Genomic DNA, 19,227 nt, shown 5'->3' on the forward strand with positions numbered 1-19,227 from the left:
GTGAGCCATGGCCCCTGAGCCTGCGCGTCCGGAGCCTGTGCTCCGCAACGGGAGAGGCCACAACAGTGAGAGGCCCGCGTACTGCAAAAAAAAAAAAAAAAAATGGGCCCAAGAGCTGAAAATTCAGAGAAGATATACCAGTGGCAAATATGCATATGAAAAAATGCTCAACATCTTTGTCATTTGGAAGTTGCCTATTAAAACAATGAGACCACTACAGACCTATTGGAATGACTAAAATTTAAAAAAAACCTGACAAATATGAAATGCTGATAAGAATGTAGAGCCAGTAGGAATACAAGATGGCACAGCCACTTTGGAAGACAGTTTGGTGGCTTCTTACAAAGCTAAACATAGTCTTACTGTACAATCCAGCAATTGCACTACTGAGTGCAATTCAATACCCAATTGAGATGAAAATTTATGTTCACACAAAAACCTGCATATGAATATTTAAGCCACTTTATTCATATCACTGAAAACCAGAAGTAACCAAGATGTCTTCAATAGGTGAATGGACAAACAAACTGTGGTACATATAGACAATGGAATATTATTACTCAGTGATTTTTTAAAAAATAGAAGCTATGAAGCCACGGAAAGATACAGATGAACCTTAATTGCATACTGCTAAGTGAAAGAAGTCAATCTGAAAAGGCTACAAATTATAATATATGATTCCAACTATATGAAATTCTGGAAAAAATGAAACTATATAGACAGTGAAAAGATCAGTGGCTGCCAGAGATTCAGGGAGAGAGGAGGATGGTTAAATAGGGGATTTTTTAGGGCAATGGAACTATTTTGTATGATACTTTCTTGGTGGATACATGACATGATGCATTTGTCAAAACCCATAGTACTTTACAGCACAAAGAGTGAACTTTAATGTATGCATATTAAAAAAATAATTTAGTAGGTTGGAGGATCCCAGGAAGAAATGCATATAGACTGTGACAGGAGATTGTAACTGTATTTCAATTGCATGGAACAACCTTCTTGAAGGTATGAGCAGGGAAGAGTGGAAGGGGAATGTGCTGACCTAAGTAACTTTGGAAATGAGTCTGTAAGACTAGATGCAAAAGGAATTACACATTATCATTATGCTTTTGTTAATAAAGTTATTTCCCATGGGGGTACAAATTGAAAATTCTGATACCACTATACATATATTCTGGAATTAATAATTAACTAAATGGATGAGAGATGGTGGGAGCCAGATTTCTCCTTGTTGGAGTAGGAATTTACAGATAAGTAAGGGAAAGAGGCTAGAATGATCCCTTTGGTAATAGATTAGAGTTGGAGACATCAGTTTGAACTCATGGTTAGCTTAATGTAGACACAGATGGTTTCATAGAGAAATATCGATATACGTATACGCACAGGTTGGTATACACACATATATTTCCTTGCTCTGTCATCAGAGGGCCTAAAAGAAATGACACCTAGTAGTAAATAATATACCTAGCCACTAGATCTTTGTTTCTAATGCCATTCCCCAATAAAGGGAATCATGGCTTCTTGAAGAAATGGCTGATTCTAGGACTGGGGTAGGAAATATATGAGTCTAGAGAATCTTATAATGCTAGAAAGTAAGGAAGTGCTTACAAAAACAAAAAATCCATGTTAATAGGGGTATGTCAAATGGACATAGGAGCCAACTGAAAGAGGTCCAATGGCCAAAGCTGGAAGAATTTGAACAATAAAGTAAGTAAACTAGTACTGGATTATAACCCAAAGAATGAAATGAAATGTCCATGAATCAAAACTGATATAAATAAACACACAGGGAAAAGAAAAACTCCCTGGGAAGAAGAATTCCAAATAAATTATGTAGATACTGTGCCCTCAATGAGAGGAAACTGAACTTCTACTCCTTAAGTGTGGGCTGCACATAATGACCATCTTCCAAAGAATTCAGTATGGAAAGAAGGGGAGGGAAGAGTAACTTTACATTGGAAACCTGCCAAACACTGTTTCAGTTAGGTGATCAAAGTCAACTTCAACAGTGATAAGTCATATTAGTTAATAGTATGTACCATAATCCTAATCTTATCATGAAAAAAAATATCAGACAAATTTCAGTAGAGGGGCAGCCTACAGAATAACTGATCAGTACTCCTCAAAACTGTCAAGATTATCAAAAATAAGTAAAGTCTAAGAAAATGTCACAGCCAAGAGGAGCCTAAGGAGACATCACAACTAAATGTAATGTGGTATCCTGGATGGGATCTTGGAACAGAAAAAGGACATTGTGTAAAAACTAAAGAAATCTGGATAAAATATTGACTTGAGTTAGTAAGAATATATCAATATTAGTTCATTAATTATAAAAAATGTACTATACTAATACAAGATGTTAATAATAGGGGAAACTTGGTGTGGAGCATGTGGGAAGTCTGTACTATCTTCTCAATTTTACTGTAAATCTAAAACTGTTCTAAAAAATAATGTGTATGAAACAAAACAAAGTACTATTTGAAGGTCTCATGGTAATCCAGTGGTTTCTGTCTTTCCTGCAGTTTTGAGAGTGTTTGCTGCCTTGCTGATTCTACTTCTCTCTCAGACATCACTTTTGATGGCAATCCAATAGCTCAAGAGTCATGGTACAAGCACACTATCCTTCAGAATATGATGCAGCTGCGCCAGCTAGATATGAAGAGAATCACGGTGAGTGAGAACTCTTCTAAACTGCTCACCATACTGTTTTAGTTAGCATGGGTTAGGACGTTGGGGTGCATATTCTTTGCTTGAAACGCTTCTTATTTTTAATGAACTATGGCTTATCATGACTATATACTTCATAATTATAATGACAAGTTTTTTACCTCCTGTCCGTATTCCCAATTTCATTGAATTAAATTCCTAGCCTTTTTTTAAAACTAGTCATCATGCTTGTTTTTCATTCTTGCTTAATATCCAGCTAATAATTTACTTTGCAATAAATGAATAAGAATTTTGTTGATAAGTTATATAGTGTAATGGTTAAGAACATGGGTGCTGGAGCCAGACTGCTTGAGTCTGCATCCTGGCTTGACCATTTTCTAGTCATATGACCTTCGACAATTTACTTAACCTTTCTATCTAATTTTCCTCAAGGTAAAATGGGGATCATAATTATATCATGTCATAGGGTTGTTGTCAAGATAAAATGAAGCATTAAACCTTAGAACAGTGTGAGGCTCCCAGGAAGCATAATATGGAGCTATTATTATTATTATTACTGTTACTATTGATGATATACCTCTCAAAGTAGCTATCTCTTTTTTTATTCATTCTGTCTCCATGGTAGACATTTTCCACACTTAGAAGTTTCGATATGGCTCCTGATCTAAGTGAAATGCCGCATGTAATAATACCTCTCCTTTTAGGTGTACAATGCACATGAGCATACTTTAGGCTCCAAGAAGTTCTGTAATAAAGAAACTTGCCTTAATTTGTTTCATTGCATCCCAAATTTATTTGAACATTTTATTATCTCAGAAAATATCTGTTAATGATCTCATTTTGATAATCTCTGACCCAGAAAAATATCCTAAACCTCCACTGTTTTCTTACTTCTAGACTCTGCTAATTTTGATGTGGATTCTTTTTTTTTTTTTTTTTTGCCACACCTCACGGCTTGTGGGATCTTAGCTCCCTGACCAGGGACTGAGCTTGTACCCTCGGCAGTGAAAGCTCGCAGTCCTAACTACTGCCAGGGAATTCTCTGATATGGATTCTGAGTGATCAGCTAGGTTTATTCAGTTGCCAGTTGACTCATTGCCTGTCCACTGGTTTCACACTGTGGGCCATTCACATTTCTACCTCAGCAATATTGTGGACATCTAAGGTGGCTAACAGACAAAGTGTTGGTGAGTTTGTAAATACCAGCAGTCTTCTGGGGTTCTACCTCTCTCTGTTCCAGCGTAGAGGAAAGGTTCTTTGTCCTCTCAGTTTGTTTGGATCTATACTGGCAACCCTGTCTTGTACTTTTACCCTTATTTCCAGGTCTTTCTTAATTAAGCATCTTTGGTACTTCTAATTGATCTTCCTGATGAGGTTGCAAGGCACAGGGTGAGAAAAGAAGCTAACCAATTAAGTAAATTAGTAATTATATAGTATGTTTCTCATGTGAATTTATGCAAGTCTTGTCTACTCAACTAATGTACATAGTCCTTGAGAGCAGAAGCCATTCTTTGTCTTCCTTGCCTGATACGTGCAGATGTTCTATACATGTTTATTTTCTTTCCTTCTCTATCTCACACGATGCTGAGAATGTAGTAATGTTCAGTAAAGCCTTGTTGGTTGAGTAAAGTTTACCTATTTCCATGCCTTAAATAAAGGAGAACAATACTGTCTATAATTACTGTCTTTGTACCTTCCCTAGGATGTGTTTGCTTGGTAAGGAAATGAGGAAAATCACCTGGGATGGGAACAGGGCCAGCTCTTCTGCTAATACAGAGCAGTAATCCTTGCACATCTTCTCTTCCACTGTTTAATTTTAGAAATTAAAAATATTTTAATGGAAATAATCTCAAAGTTACAGAAAAGTTATAAGTACAGGACAAAGGACTTTTGTTCCAGAACGATTTGAGAGTAAGCTGCTGACTCAATTCCCCAACCACCCTGAACACTTCAGTATGTATTTCTTGCGAGCAAAGACATTCTCTCGTGTAAACACAATATAACCAACAAAATCAGGAAATAAACATTGAATAATTGCTAGTGTCTAATCCTCACACCACATTCAAATTTTACCAGTTATATTAATAATGTTCTGTGGGGCAAAATGATCCAGTTTGGAATTATACGTTGCACAGAGGTACATTTTATTGTCATGTCTCTATTCTCACCATTTTTCAGGAACAGTTCCCTAGTCTTTCCTTGACTTTCATGACTTCGACATTTATGAAGATTATAGGTCAGTTATTCTGTAGAATGACCCTTAATTCGGGTTTTTTTTTTTTTGCGGTACGCGGGCCTCTCATTGTTGTGACCTCTCTCGTTGCGGAGCACAGGCTCCGGACGTGCAGGCTCAGCAGCCATGGCTCACGGACCCAGCAACTCGGCGGCATGTGGGATCTTCCCGGACCAGGGCACGAACCTGTGTCCCCTGCATCAGCAGGCGGACTCTCAACCACTGCGCCACCAGGGAAGCCCGTGACTGTTAATTATTTGTTATAGATTTCTGGCATAAATATCACAAGTGATTTTGCTTCCTCTCACTGCATCCTATCAAGTGATACGTAATTTATATTTATCTCTTTATTGATGTTGTTCACTTTAACATGTTGTCTGCCAGGCTTCTGCACATGAAGTTATTCTTGTTCCCTTTTCTTTTGGTGTTCTGAGACTCAATTCCCAACGGGGTGGAGGCAGGGTTCCCCACAGCTCCAACGAGAAATTCTCAGAACACCATCTCAGTGTCTAAGAATTCAATTCAATTCTGACACTGTCTACCTGGGAGATAGCACCAGATTCCACAGATTGAGGACTCAGTCCTGTAAGACTACACACGCACCCTTCTCCACCACACCCCCACCACCAGATGCCAGTAACAAGTCGAGGTTGTTAACTGTACTTCCAACACCCTGGCTATAAATTAGAGGTTTCCACAACCCCCCACCTCAAGTTCGATTAATTTGCAAGAGCAGCTTACAGAACTCAGAGAAACATTTTACTTACTAGGTCACCAGTTTATTGTAAAAGGATATAACTCAGGAACAGCCAGATGGAAAAGAGGGCAAGGTATGTGGGAAGGGACATGGAGCTTCTAAGCACACCACTGTCCCCAAATCTCTAGGTTTCACCAATCCCAAAGCTCTCTGAACCTGTCCCTTTGGAGTTTTTATGGAGGCTTCATTACATAGTCATGATTGATTATATCATCAGTCATTGGCATTTTCTTTTTTTTTAAATAAATTTATTTATTTTATTTATTTATTTTTGGCTGCGTTGGGTCTTTGTTGCTGTGCACGGGATTTCTCTAGTTGTGGCGAGCAGGGGCTACTCTTCATTGTGGTGCTTGGGCTTCTCATTGCGGCAGCTTCTCTTGTTGTGGAGCACGGGCTCTAGGCACACAGGCTTCAGTAGTTGTGGCACGTGGGCTCAGTAGTTGTGGCACGTGGGCTCAGTAGTTGTGGCTCACGGGCTCTAGAGTGCAGGCTCAGTAGTTGTGGAACACAGGCTTAGTTGCTCCGTGGCATGTGGGATCTTCCCAGACCAGGGCTCGAACCCGTATCCTCTACATTGGCAGGCGGATTCTTAACCACTGTGCCACCAGGGAAGCCCAGTCATTGGCAGTCGATTCAACCTCCAGCTCCTCTTCTCTCCCTGGAGGTCTGGGAGTGGGATGGAAAGTTCCAACCCTCTAATTGCCTGGTTGGTTCTCCTGGCAACCAGCCTCCATCCTTAGATGGGGTCCAAAGTCACCTCATTAACAAAACAAAAGACACCTTTATCACTCTCCACACTTAGGAAATTCCTAGGGTTTTGGGAGCTGTGAACCAGAAACTGGGATGAAGACCAAATATATATTTCTTATAATAAATCACAATATCACACCTTCGTAATTCCATACCTCATAAAAATTTCAGTTTATTAACTTATTCATATCGGTATAGACTCATGGTGTTCTGTCTCACCTTTTGTTTATAGCTTTTTAGTAACTTTAGTTTGGAAAGAATGTACCTTTTAAAAGACTTTCTATTAATTTGCCAACATGGGCTAGTGTTGACAAACACTAGCCCATGAGCGAGCCACCTGTTTTTGTAAATAAAGTTGTGTTAGAACACAGTCATATCCATACATTTATATATTATTTATATCTGCTTTGATGCTATAGTGGCAGAATTGAACAGTTGTTAAAGAAACTATATGGCCTACAACCCTAAAATATTTACCACCTGGCTGGCAAATTTTGCTGATACCAGTTCTATAACTATTTTCTCTTTAAAGATATCTTTTGATTAAGTTTTATGTAATTTATCATATGGACATTCTAGCTGTGGTGGATTACACAAATATTTAATGAACTTCTATGCACTGGGGCTATGGTTCCCCAAATGACATGCCAAGGATACTGCAGTGAACTCAGAGGGGCACTGTGGAATATTTATAATTTTCAAGCAAAACACAATGATATTTTATATCTGTGAGACACTGAGAAAATTACTAGCTTAAGGTAGTTTACCATTTCAACATTAGGTCGCAGTATATTTCTGTCTATGGCATTATATCCTGGCAAAGCTGACCTTTCAGTGGTTGCGATAAAAACAAATACCATGCCAAAATCAGTATAGAGCAGGAAATGAAGGTGACAGTGTCCAATCTAATTCTAATGTTTGAGAACTTGTGTAATGCCTTACAGACACACACATTTCATTAGTAAGTAATTGTGGCTATTCAAGAATGGTATTTTTTTCTTTAATTTAATAGTATTATTTTTTCAAATGGCTACTAAGTTGCTAGAACATGAATACTTATTAAGTTGTTTACTAACTACTTAGTAAACAGAGCTGTAACATATTTCTTTTGATCTAAAGTCACCATGAAAAAATTCCTGACACATTCTTAGGCACCTTGAACTGAAGTTTCTGCACTGGGGTATGTATTAGACTCTAGAGGTGACAAGATCAGAATCATAATTCAGACCCTCAAGTTGCTTACAGTCAAGTACAGAGGCAGGCATGCAGCCAGATTATAATGCAGAATGACAAGCTAGTTAGATGAGCTCAATCAATAGATATGTATGTGTTTATACACACACACACACACACACACACACACACACACACACACACACACACACACGGCACGATGATATCAAAGAGCAAAGCCCACCTATGTCTACTGGAGAAACAGGAAATGTTACAAAGGAGAAAATACTTGACTTGAGACTTGAAGAGGGGCAAAGAAGAAGGAGGATGGAAAGTGTTCCAGGGAGAGAGAAGGCGTGCAAAATGCAAACGGGTGTGAGAATATGGCAACTGATAGCAGTTCATCATGGCTGAGCACTGACTGTACATGGGGGAGAAGAGCAAGAGGAAAAGGATGTATGACCAACAAGGACTGGGTCATGAAGGGCATTTTATGCCATAGGAAAGAGTTTATTTTTGTGTTGAACATAGGAAATCCTTAAAGAGTTTTAAGATACTTAAATTGGATTAGTCTATTGAAAAGTTTATCTGAGTAGCAGCCCAGAGGATGAATTGTGGAGGACAGGATGGGTGATAAAGTGAGAAACAAGGAGGTTAGTCAGGGTAAGAGCTTCTGGGGGTCTGATCCAGAGGAATGGCAAGAGATAATACGATATCAAAAGATAATGTGACTTCCTGGCCTCAATTCCTTTTTAGCTTTTGTTATCTCTGTTAAGAAGAATGGCTTTTAGTCAGTAAAGAGAAGAAATAAATATTAATAAAGTGAAAGTAAAACCTAGGATAGGTGAATAAAAAGTTTGAGTCCAGACCCATTTAGATCAGGGGCTGGCAAACTTTATCTGTAAAGGGCCTGTTAGTAAATATTTTAGGGTTTGGGGGCTATAGAGTCTGTGTTGAAAACTATTCAACTCTCTCATTGTGATGTGAAAGCAGGCATGGCCAATACATAAATGAGTGAGCATGGATCTGTTCCATTAAAACTTTATTTACAAAAAAAAAGGTGGCATACTGGATTTGGCCTGTGAGGTAGAATTTGCCAATCTTCGATCTAGAGCAATGGATAAGTGTAGTGAATAAATTGCTGGGCCTTTGAAAGTTATATCTGGGAAGCAGTATAGAATAGCAGAGTAGCTGAAAGATAAGATGAACTCATCTGTCTTTTTATCATGGAAAGAAAAAATATTGTGACAGTAAACTTAAATGTAGATTATGAAAGAAATCTAAATTGGATTATTAGAAGATGGGTTGTGAGTACTTAAGGAATTGATCAGCAGGAGGCAGCATTAGTTCACAGAAAACAATTTGTGCCCTACAAAATTAGGTTACTATTTTAGATATTATAAACAGACCCTCTCAGAAGAGTGCTATAGAGAGACAGTGTTTTGTTATTTAAGCAGAACATTGGACAGAGTCTTTTATGATAGCGTGTTGAGTAAGTTGTATGACAACATGGTTAAGTGGATTTGTGATTCAGGTATACCTACGGAACAGAAAGTAATGGATTAACGCCAGCCTGCAGAGAAATCTGTACTGGCATGCTATGAGGCTTTTTCCTCAAGCTTATTCTCTTCAACATTTTTGAATGTTGACTAGTTGAGAACATTTATATTATTCTGATAAAAATATGTAAATGACAAACTGGAAAAGTTAGAGATCCTGATGTACTGGTTGATCAAATCAGAATCCAAAAGTAGCTCAATAATCTAAAACAAGGTTTGGCAAACTACAGTCTGTGGGCCAAATCCATCCCACAGCCTGTTTTTTTCTTTTTACAGCTCTCAAGCTATGAATGGTTTTTATATTTGTGAAGCATTGTGAAAAAAGAAAAAGAATATGCAATAGGGATTTTATATGGATCACAAAGCTTAAAATATTTACCATCTGGCCCTTTACAGGAAAAGTTTGCCGACTTCTAGTCTATAAATATAAGCAGAATTTAGCAAGATAAAAAATAGAGGAATAGAAAATTCTGGACTTTACTTCACAACAACAAACAACAATTCTCAGCCAAATGCAGTGTTTTGGGAAATGAGACTTAGCATATTTGAAAAAGACTTGCATTGGAATTGATAAGTTCAAATTGAGTTAATTATGAGATATGATTGTTAGAAGTTAATATGGTTTTAAAGAATATTCATTTATAGAAATAGAGCATTCAGAAAAATGGACAATAGTCCCCTTTTTTTCTTTAATGGTCAAATTACACCTGAACTATTAGTTTTAGAAGGGTGATCACAAACTGGAAGTATTTCCAGAGAACCTTGGCACAATTCGTTGACAAAGGAGAAGATATTACAGTAGTCTTCAAATATTTTTACAACTGTCCAGAAAAGGAGAGAATAGACACATTTGGAGGGGCTAGAAGAAGGACCATTGTATAGAAAATTCCGCCTCCCAGAATTTTTTATTTCCAAGGCAGTATTTTGTGAATGCAGGTGCTATTCTCACAGTTCTGAAATAGACACAGTGTCTATAAAGTTTTCACCTCAAACTCACATTTAGTTGGCTTCATATGAACTTGTTCACAATTTGCCTCCAAAAAATGCAGTAGCCTATCTGAGACAGAGGTGAGTTTCCTGTCGTGATAGCCATTACTAAGGCTCACCTATGCCTTCTGGTTCTCCTCCTCTTTTTAACAGATGGAAGGATGATATTTCCCTTTCACTTGGAGTAAACGTGGTCATGCAGCTTGCTTTGGCCAATGAAATGTGAGCAGAAGTAATGTACATAATTTTCAGACGGAAGCATTTAAAAGCTAAAGTGAGATTTTCCATGCTTTTCTCCCATGCAGTGGTCATTGTGGAATCATACATTGAGTCGAACATGCCATCAGGTCATAGTACCCAGGAATACTTAGCCACTACATGGAGAACAGTTGCAGTGTTCTTTGCATGATCAAGAAATAAAATTTTCTTATTTTAAGCTAGTGTGAATTTTAAAGTTGTTATGACAGTATAACCTAGCCTGTTCTGGCTCCCCTCCCCACCAAAGTATACTATAGCTATTATCCATGGGCCAGTAGAAGTCAGGTGACATGGCTTCTAATCTTCATTCTGACATTAACTATGACCCTGGGAAATCAGTTTTCTCTGTAAAAAAAAAAAAGATTGAATGAAAAATATGGGCCATTCTCTTCTAGACAAAACTGTAATTTTAGATCTGTTTTAATATTTAGTGTAGTCAAGGAAAACAATGTTTTGTATAACTATCTATTCTAAAGTATATGGTTAAAACCTCACATTGCCGTTGTTTTAAAATTCCACGTAATAAATTGCTGCCTATATTAGGACTGCTATTATATATTTGCAGCAAAATGTCTTCTCATATAATATATGCATTGTTTTTGAGCCTCAGTAAGCTGCTAACAATATATTCTAAGTTATTAAACACCTATTAAATCACAGCACTTCCTAATTAATTAGAAATCATTTCAGTATTGGGTCTTCACAACAAACTGAAGTAAGGAAAAAAGTGTATGTATATTTTTAGTCCCAGATAGATCCGTTTCTTTTGTTACGTAGAGGATATGGCTTTTGTGCCAGAAGTTGGACTATTATCATGAAGATGCCAGAATTTTACAATTTTTTTCCTTCTTACCAACAGACTTATAGCTTATCTTTACAATTAGAGGTTTATTTTTGTTTCTACGTCTAGCTACTCTATAATTATTTGGGCTGAAATATAGTCATCAGATATATAAGTTTTTAAAAACACTCAATATTTGAATTGATTTGGCATATATCCAGTTTTCCTAGGTTTAGCTTTCCTTTTAAAGTCGTACTGCCTTTAATAGAAGCTCAAATTCTTTTTGAAAATCTGATGAAATCATCTCTTAAGTATGTGTAGTACGTGATCCATACAGTTTCTAGTACTGTTTAAAACTGCTGTTTGAGTAACCAATCTGTTTCTAGTTCACATTCAATACATGAGTCAACAATTGAACATCAATATATTTTGTTCTTTTAAAAAGTTTTTTTCTGAAACAGGTTATACTTAATAGGTACTAAATCAGCATTGACTGAGCAAAAGAGTTTAATATGCTTATTAATCCAGCTATTTTATAAAGCTAGTAATCAAGGTTCTGAATTTCATTTTTAGTTTATTTTTCCTCATTACCTCTATTCAGCCTTTAAATATTAAGAATAACTATTTCCCAAATTGTAAAATATATTTTATTTATTTAAAATCTTTATTGCAGTATAATTACTTTACAATGGTGTGTTAGTTTCTGCTTTATAATAAAGTGAATCAGCTATACATATACATATATCCCCATATCTCCTCCCTCTTACATCTCCCTCCCACCGTCCCTATCCCACCCCTCTAGGTGGTCACAAAGCACCGAGCTGATCTCCCTGTGCTGTGTGGCTGCTTCCCACTAGCTATCTGTTTTACATCTGGTAGTATTTATAAGTCTATGACACTCTCTCACTTTGTCCCAGCGTACCCTTCCCCCTCCCCATTTCCTCAAGTCCATTCTCTACATCTGCATGTTTATTCCTGTCCTGCCTCTAGGTTCTTTAGAACCCTTTTTTTTTTTTTTTACATTCCATATATATGTGTTAGCATACGATACTGGTTTTTCTCTTTCTGACTTCACTCTGTATGACAGACTCTAGGTCCATCCACCTCACTACAAATAACTCAATTTTGTTTCATTTTATGGCTGAGTAATATTCCATTGTACATATGTGCCACATCTTCTTTATCCATTCAGCTGTTGAAGGACACTTAGGTTGCTTCCATATCCTGGCTGTTGTAACTAGAGCTGCAATGAACATTGTAGTACCTGACTCTTTTTGAATTATGGTTTTCTCAGGGTATATGCCCAGTAGTGGGATTGCTGGGTCGTATGGTAGTTCTATTTTCAGTTTTTTAAGGAACCTCCATACTGTTCTCCATAGTGGCTGTATCAATTTACATTCCCACCAAGAGTGCAAGAGGGTTCCCTTTTCTTCGCACCCTCTCCAGCATTTATTGTTTGTAGATTTTTTGACGATGGCCATTCTGACTGGTGTGAAGTGATACCTCATTGTAGTTTTGATTTGTATTTCTCTAATGATTAGTGATGTTGAGCACCCTTTCATATGTTTGTTGGAAATCTGTATGTCTTCTTTGGAGAAATGTCTATTTAGGTCTTCTGCCCATTTTTGGATTGGGTTGTTTGTTCTTTTTGATATTGAGCTGCTTGTAAATTTTGGAGATTAGTCCTTTGTCAGTTGCTTCATTTGCAAATATTTTCTCCCATTCTGAGTGTTGTTTTTTCATCTTGCTTATGGTTTCCTTTGCTGTACAAAAGCTTTTAACTTTCATTAGGCCCCATTTGTCTACTTTTGCTTTTATTTCCATTTCTCTAGGAGGTGGGTCAAAAAGGATCTTACTGAGATTTATGTCATAGAGTGTTCTGCCTATGTTTTCCTCTAAGAGTTTTATAGTTTCTGTCCTTACATTTAGGTCTTTAATCCATTTTGAGCTTATGTTTGTGTATGGTGTTAGGGAGTGATCTAATCTCATACTTTTACATGTACCTGTCCAGTTTTCCCAGCACCACTTATTGAAGAGGCTGTCTTTTCTCCATTATATATTCTTGCCTCCTTTATCAAAGATAAGGTGACCATATGTACGTGGGTTTATCTCTGGGCTTTCTATCCTGTTCCATTGATCTATATTTCTGGTTTTGTGCCAGTACCATACTGTCTTGATTACTGTAGCTTTGTAGTATAGTCTGAAGTCAGGGAGCCTGATTCCTTCAGCTCCGTTTTTCTTTCTCAAGAATGCTTTGGCTATTTGGGTCTTTTGTGTTTCCATACAAATTGTGCACTTTCTTCTTCTAGTTCTGTGAGAAATGCCACTGGTAGTTTGATAGGGATGGCATTGAATCTGTAGATTGCTTTGGGTAGTAGAGTCATTTTCACAATGTTGATTCTTCCAATCCAAGAACATGGTATATCTCTCCATCTATTTGTATCATCTTTAATTTCTTTCATCAGTGTCTTATAGTTTTCTGCATAATAGGTCTCTTGTCTCCCTAGGTAGAGGTTTATTCCTAGGTATTTTTTTCTTTTTGTTGCAATGGTAAATGGGAGTGTTTTCTTAATTTCACTTTCAGATTTTTCATCATTACTGTATAGGAATGCAAGAGATTTCTGTGCATTACTTTTGTATGCTGCTACTTTACCAGATTCATTGACTAGCTCTAGTAGTTTTCTGGTAGTATCTTTAGGATTCTCTATGTATACTGTCATGTCATCTGCTAACAGTGACAACTTTACTTCTTCTTTTCCGATTTGGATTCCTTTTATTTATTTTTCTTCTCTGATTGCTGTGGCTAAAACTTCCAAAACTGTGTTGAATAATAGTGCTGAGACTGGACAGCCTTGTTTGTTCCTGATCTTAGTGGAAATGGTTTCAGTTTTTCACCATTGAGGATGATGTTGGCTGTGGATTTGTCCCACGTGGCCTTTATTATGTTAAGGTAAGTTCCCTCTATGCCTACTTTCTTCAGAGTTTCTATCATAAATGGGTGTTGAACTTTGTCGAAAGCTTTCTCTGCATCTAATGAGATCATCATACAGTTTTTCTCCTTCAATTTGTTAATATGGTGTATCACATTGATTGATATGCATATATTGAAGAATCCTTGCATTCCTGGGATAAACCCCACTTGATCATGGTGTATGATCCTTTTAATGTGCTGTTGGATTCTCTTTGATAGTATTTTGTTGAGGATTTTGCATCTATGTTCATCAGTGATATTGGCCTGTAGTTTTCTTTCTTTGTGACATCTTTATCTGGTTATGGTATCAAGGTGATGGTGGCCTCGTAGAATGAATTTGGGAGTGTTTCTCCCTCTGCTATAATTTGGAAGAGTTTGAGAAGCATAGGTGTTAGCTCTTCTCTAAATGTTTGATAGAATTCACCTGTGAAGCCATCTGGCCCTGGGCTTTTGTTTGTCGGAAGATTACTAATCACAGTCTCAATTTCAGTGCTTGTGATTGGTCGGTTTATATTTTCTCTTTCTTCCTGGTTCAGTCTCAGAAGGTTGTGCTTCTCTGAGAATTTGTCCATTTCTTCCAGGTTGTCCACTTTATTAGCATATAGTTGCTTGTAGTAAGATCTCATGATCCTTTGTATTTCTGCAGTGTCTGTTGTTACTTCTCCTTTTTATTTCTAATTCTATTGATTTGAGTCTTCTCCCTTTTTTTCCTGTTGAGTCTGGCTAATGCTTTATCAATTTTGTTTCTCTTCTCAAAAAACAAGCTTTTAGTTTTATTGATCTTTAATATTGTTTCCTTCATTTCTTTTTCATTTATTTCTGATCTGATCTTTATGATTTCCTTCCTTCTGCTAACTTTGGGGTTATTTTGTTCTCCTTTGTCTAATTGCTTTAGGTGTAAGATTAGGTTGTTTATTTGAGATGTTTCTTGTTTCCTGAGGTAGGATTGTATTGCTATAAACTTCCCTCTTAGAACTGCTTTTGCTGCATCCCATAGGTTTTGGGTCGTCATGTTTTCATTGTCTTTTGTTTCTAGGTATTTTTTGATTTCCTCTTTGATTTCTTCAGTGATCTCTTGGTTATTTAGTAGCATATTGTTTAGCCTCCATGTTTTTGTACTTTTTACAGATTTTTCCTGTACTTGATACCTAGTTGCATAGTGTTGTGGTCAGAATAGATACTTGATACAATTTCAATTTTCTTAAATTTACCGAGGCTTGATTTGTGACCCAAGATATGATCTATCCTGGAGAATGTTCCATGAGCACTTGAGAAGAAAGTATATTCTGTTGTTTTTGGATGGAATGTCCTATAAATATCGATTCAGTACATCTTGTTTAATGTGTCATTTAAAGCATGTGTTTCCTTATTTATTTTCATTTTGGATGATCTGTCCATTGGTGAAAGTGGAGTGTTAAAGTCCCCTGCTATGATTGTGTTACTGTCGACTTCCCCTTTTATGGCTGTCAGCATTTGCCTTACATATTGAGGTGCTCCTATGTTGAATGCATAAACATTTAAAATTGTTATATCTTCTTCTTGGATTGATCCCTTCATCATTATGTAGTGTTCTTCATTGCCTCTTGTAATAGTCTTTATTTTAAAGTCTATTTTGTCTGATATGAGATTTGCTACTTCAGCTATCTTTTGATTTCCACTTGCATGGAATATCTTTTTCCATCCCCTCACTTTCAGTCTGTATGTGTCGCTAGGTCTGAAGTGGGTCTCTTGTAGACAGCATATATATGGGTCTTGTTTTTGTATCCATTCAGCCAGTCTACGTCTTGGTGGGAGAATTTAATCCATTTACATTTAAGGTAATTATCGATATGTATGTTCCTATTCCCATTTTCTTAATTGTTTTCGGTTTGTTATTGCAGGTCTTTTCCTTCTCTTGTGTTTCCTGCCTAGAGAAGTTCCTTTAGCATTTGTTGTAAAGCTGCTTAAGTGGTGCTGAATTCTCTTAGCTTTGCTTGTCTGTAAAGCTTTTAATTTTCTGCCGAATCTAAATGAGATTCTTGCTGGGTAGAGGCATCTTGGTTGTAGGTTTTTCCCTTTCATCAAATATGTCCTGCCATGCCCTTCTGGCTTGCAGAGTTTCTACTGAAAGATCAGCTGTTAACCTAATGGGGATCCCCTTGTATGTTATCTGTTGTTTTTCCCTTTCTGCTTTTAATATTTTTTCTTTGTATTTAATTTTTCATAGTTTGATTAATATGTGTCTTGGCATGTTTCTCCCTGGATTTATCCTGTATGGGACTCTCTGCGCTGCCTGGACTTGATTGACTATTTCCTTTCCCATATTAAGGAAGTTTTCGACTCTAATCTCTTCAATTATTTTCTCAGTCCCTTTCTTTTTCTCCTCTTCTTCTGGGACCTCTATAATTCATATGTTGGTGTGTTTAATGTTGTCCCAGAGGTCTCTGAGACTCTCCTCAATTCTTTTCATCCTTTTATCTTTATTCTGCTCTGCGGTAATTTTTTCCAGTATTTTATCATCCAGGTCACTTATCTGTTCTTCTGCCTCAGTTATTCTGCTATTGATTCCTTGTAGAGAATTTTTAATTTCATTTATTGTGTTGTTCATCATTGTTTGTTTGCTCTTTAGTTCTTATAGGTCCTTGTTACACGTTTCTTGTATTTTCTCCATTCTATTTCCAAGATTTTGGATATCTTTACTATTATTACTCTGAATTCTTTTTCAGGTAGACTGCCTATTTCCTCTTCATTTGTTTGGTCTGTTGGGTTTTTACCGTGCTCCTTCATCTGCTGTGTGTTTCTCTGTCTTCTCCTCTTGCTTAACTTACTGTGTTTGGGGTCTCCTTTTTGCAGGCTGCATGTTCATAGTTCCCGTTGTTTTTGGTGTCTACCCCCAGTGGCTAAGGTTGGCTCAGCGGTTTGTGTAGGCTTTGGTGGAGGAGACTAGTGCCTGTGTTCTGGTGGTTGAGGCTGGATTTTGTCTTTCTGGTGAGCAGGACTACGTCCGGTGCTGTGTTTTGGGGTGTCTGTGACTTTATTTTGATTTTAGGCAGCCTCTGTGTTAATGGGTGGTGTTGTGTTCCTGTCTTGCCAGTTATTTGGCACAGGGTGTCCAGCACTGTAACTTGCTGGTTGTTGAGTGGAGTTGGGTCTTAGCGTTGTGATGGAGATCTCTGGGAGAGCATTCTCCATTTGATATTTTGTGGAGTCAGGAGGTCTCTGATGGACCAATGACCTGAACTCGGCTCTCCCACCTCAGAGGCACAGGCCTGACACTCGGCTGGAGCACCAAAACCCTGTCAGCCACACAGCTCAGAAAAGAAGGGAGAAAATAAGAAAGAAAGAAAGAAAAAATAACAAAGTTATTAAAATAAATAATTATTATTAAAAATAAAAGAAAAATTAAAAATAATGGAAAAGAGCAAAAAAAAGGAAAGAAAGAAGAGAGCAACCAAACCAAAAAACAAATCCACCAGTGATAACAAGCACTAAAAAGTATACTAATAAAAAAAGAAGGAAAAAAATAAAAACGGACAGATAGAATCCTAGGAGAAATGGTAAAAGGAGAGCTATACAGACAAAATCACACAAAGAAGCATACACATACACACTCATAAAAAGAGAAAAAGCAAAAAACAAAAATATATGTATATGTATATTAAAAAACGAGGAAGAGAGCAACCAAATCAATAAACAAATATACCAATGATTATAAACTCTATATACTAAACTAAGAAAAACATAAAACCAAAAACAAATTAGATACAGAAGGCAAACCCCAAGTCTACAGTTGCTCCCAACATCCACCCCCTCAATTATAGGATGATTCGTTGTCTATTCAGGTATTCCACAGATGCAGGGCACATCAAGTTGATTGTGGAGATTTAATCTGCTGCTCCTGAGGCTGTTGGGAGAAATTTCCCTTTGTTTTCTTTGTTTTCACAGCTCCTGGGGTTCAGCTTCAGTTTGGACCCTGCCTCTGTGTGTAGGTTGCCTGAGGGCATCTGTTTTTCTCTCAGACAGGACGGGGTTAAAGTAGCAGCTGATGAGGGGCTCTGGCTCACTCAGGCCAGGGGGTGGTTGGGGAACGGAATGCAGGGCGAGCCTGTGGTGGCGGAGGCTGGCGTGATGTTGCAACAGCCTGAGGCATGCCATGTGTTCTCCCGAGGAGGCTGTCCCTGGATCACAGGACCCTGGCATTGGCGGGCTGCACCGGCTCCTGGGAGGGGAGGTGTGGATAGTGACCTGTGCTTGCACACAGGCTTCTTGGTGGCTGCAGCAGCAGCCTTAGCATTTCATGCCCGTCTCTGGTGTCCGCGCTGATAGCCGTGCCTTGCTCTCATCTCTGGAGCTTGTTTAGGCACTGTTCTGAATCCCCTCTCCTAGCGCACCCCGAAACAATGCTCTCTTGACTCTTGGGCAATTCCAGACATTTTCCCAGAGTCCCTCCCGGCTAGCTGTGGCACACTAGCCCCCTTCAGGCTGTGTTCACGCAGGCAACCCCGTCCTCTCCCTGGGATCTGACGTCTGAAGCCGTAGCCTCAGCTCCCAGCCCCCACACGCCCCTGCAGGTGAGCGGACAAGCCTCTGAGGCTGGTGAGTGCTGGTCGGCCCCCATCCTCTGTGCGGGAATCTCTCCGCTTTGCCCTCTGTACCCCTGTTGCTGCGCTCTCCTCCATGGCTCCAAAGCTTCCCCCCGGCCACCCCGGGTCTCCACCAGTGAAGGGGCTTTCCAGTGTGTGGAAACTTTTCCTCCTTCACAGCCACCTCCCAGAGGTGCAGGTCCTGTCCCTGTTCTTTTGCCTCTGTTTTTTTCTTTTTTCTTTTGCCCTACCCAGGTACTTGGGGAGTTTCTTGCCTTTTGGGAAGTCTGAGGTCTTCTGCCAGCATTCAGTAGGTGTTCTGTAGGAGTTGTTCCACATGTAGTTGTATTTCTGATGTATTTGTAGGGAGGAAGGTGATCTCCATGTCTTACTCCTCCACCATCTTGAAGGTCTCCGTCCATAAAATATACTTTAAATTCATCAAAAATCACATAAATTTTCATTCCCTTTAAAACAACTAAATCATATGGCAGATTGCTTCTAAATTTTGACCTCACTTTTTTCATCT

The 19,227-nt window shown here is 38.1% G+C and overlaps 1 protein-coding gene across 7 annotated transcripts in view; it reads left to right on the forward strand.

The window, feature by feature from the left end:
• Positions 1 to 19,227, forward strand: part of LRRC49 (leucine rich repeat containing 49) — a gene marked incomplete at its 5' end in the record, with an annotated part of 155,745 nt that overhangs the window by 92,378 nt on the left and 44,140 nt on the right. For all 7 annotated transcript variants that reach the window (XM_082648708.1, XM_082648707.1, XM_082648703.1 and 4 more), the window contains one exon: positions 2,523 to 2,670. In XM_082648708.1, coding sequence (XP_082504834.1) covers positions 2,523 to 2,670 — 148 coding nt within the window. The remainder of the gene's footprint in view (positions 1 to 2,522; positions 2,671 to 19,227) is intronic.

This window comes from Grampus griseus (assembly GCF_964374135.1).
Source record: "Grampus griseus genome assembly, chromosome: 2".
Taxonomy (NCBI): domain Eukaryota; kingdom Metazoa; phylum Chordata; class Mammalia; order Artiodactyla; family Delphinidae; genus Grampus; species Grampus griseus.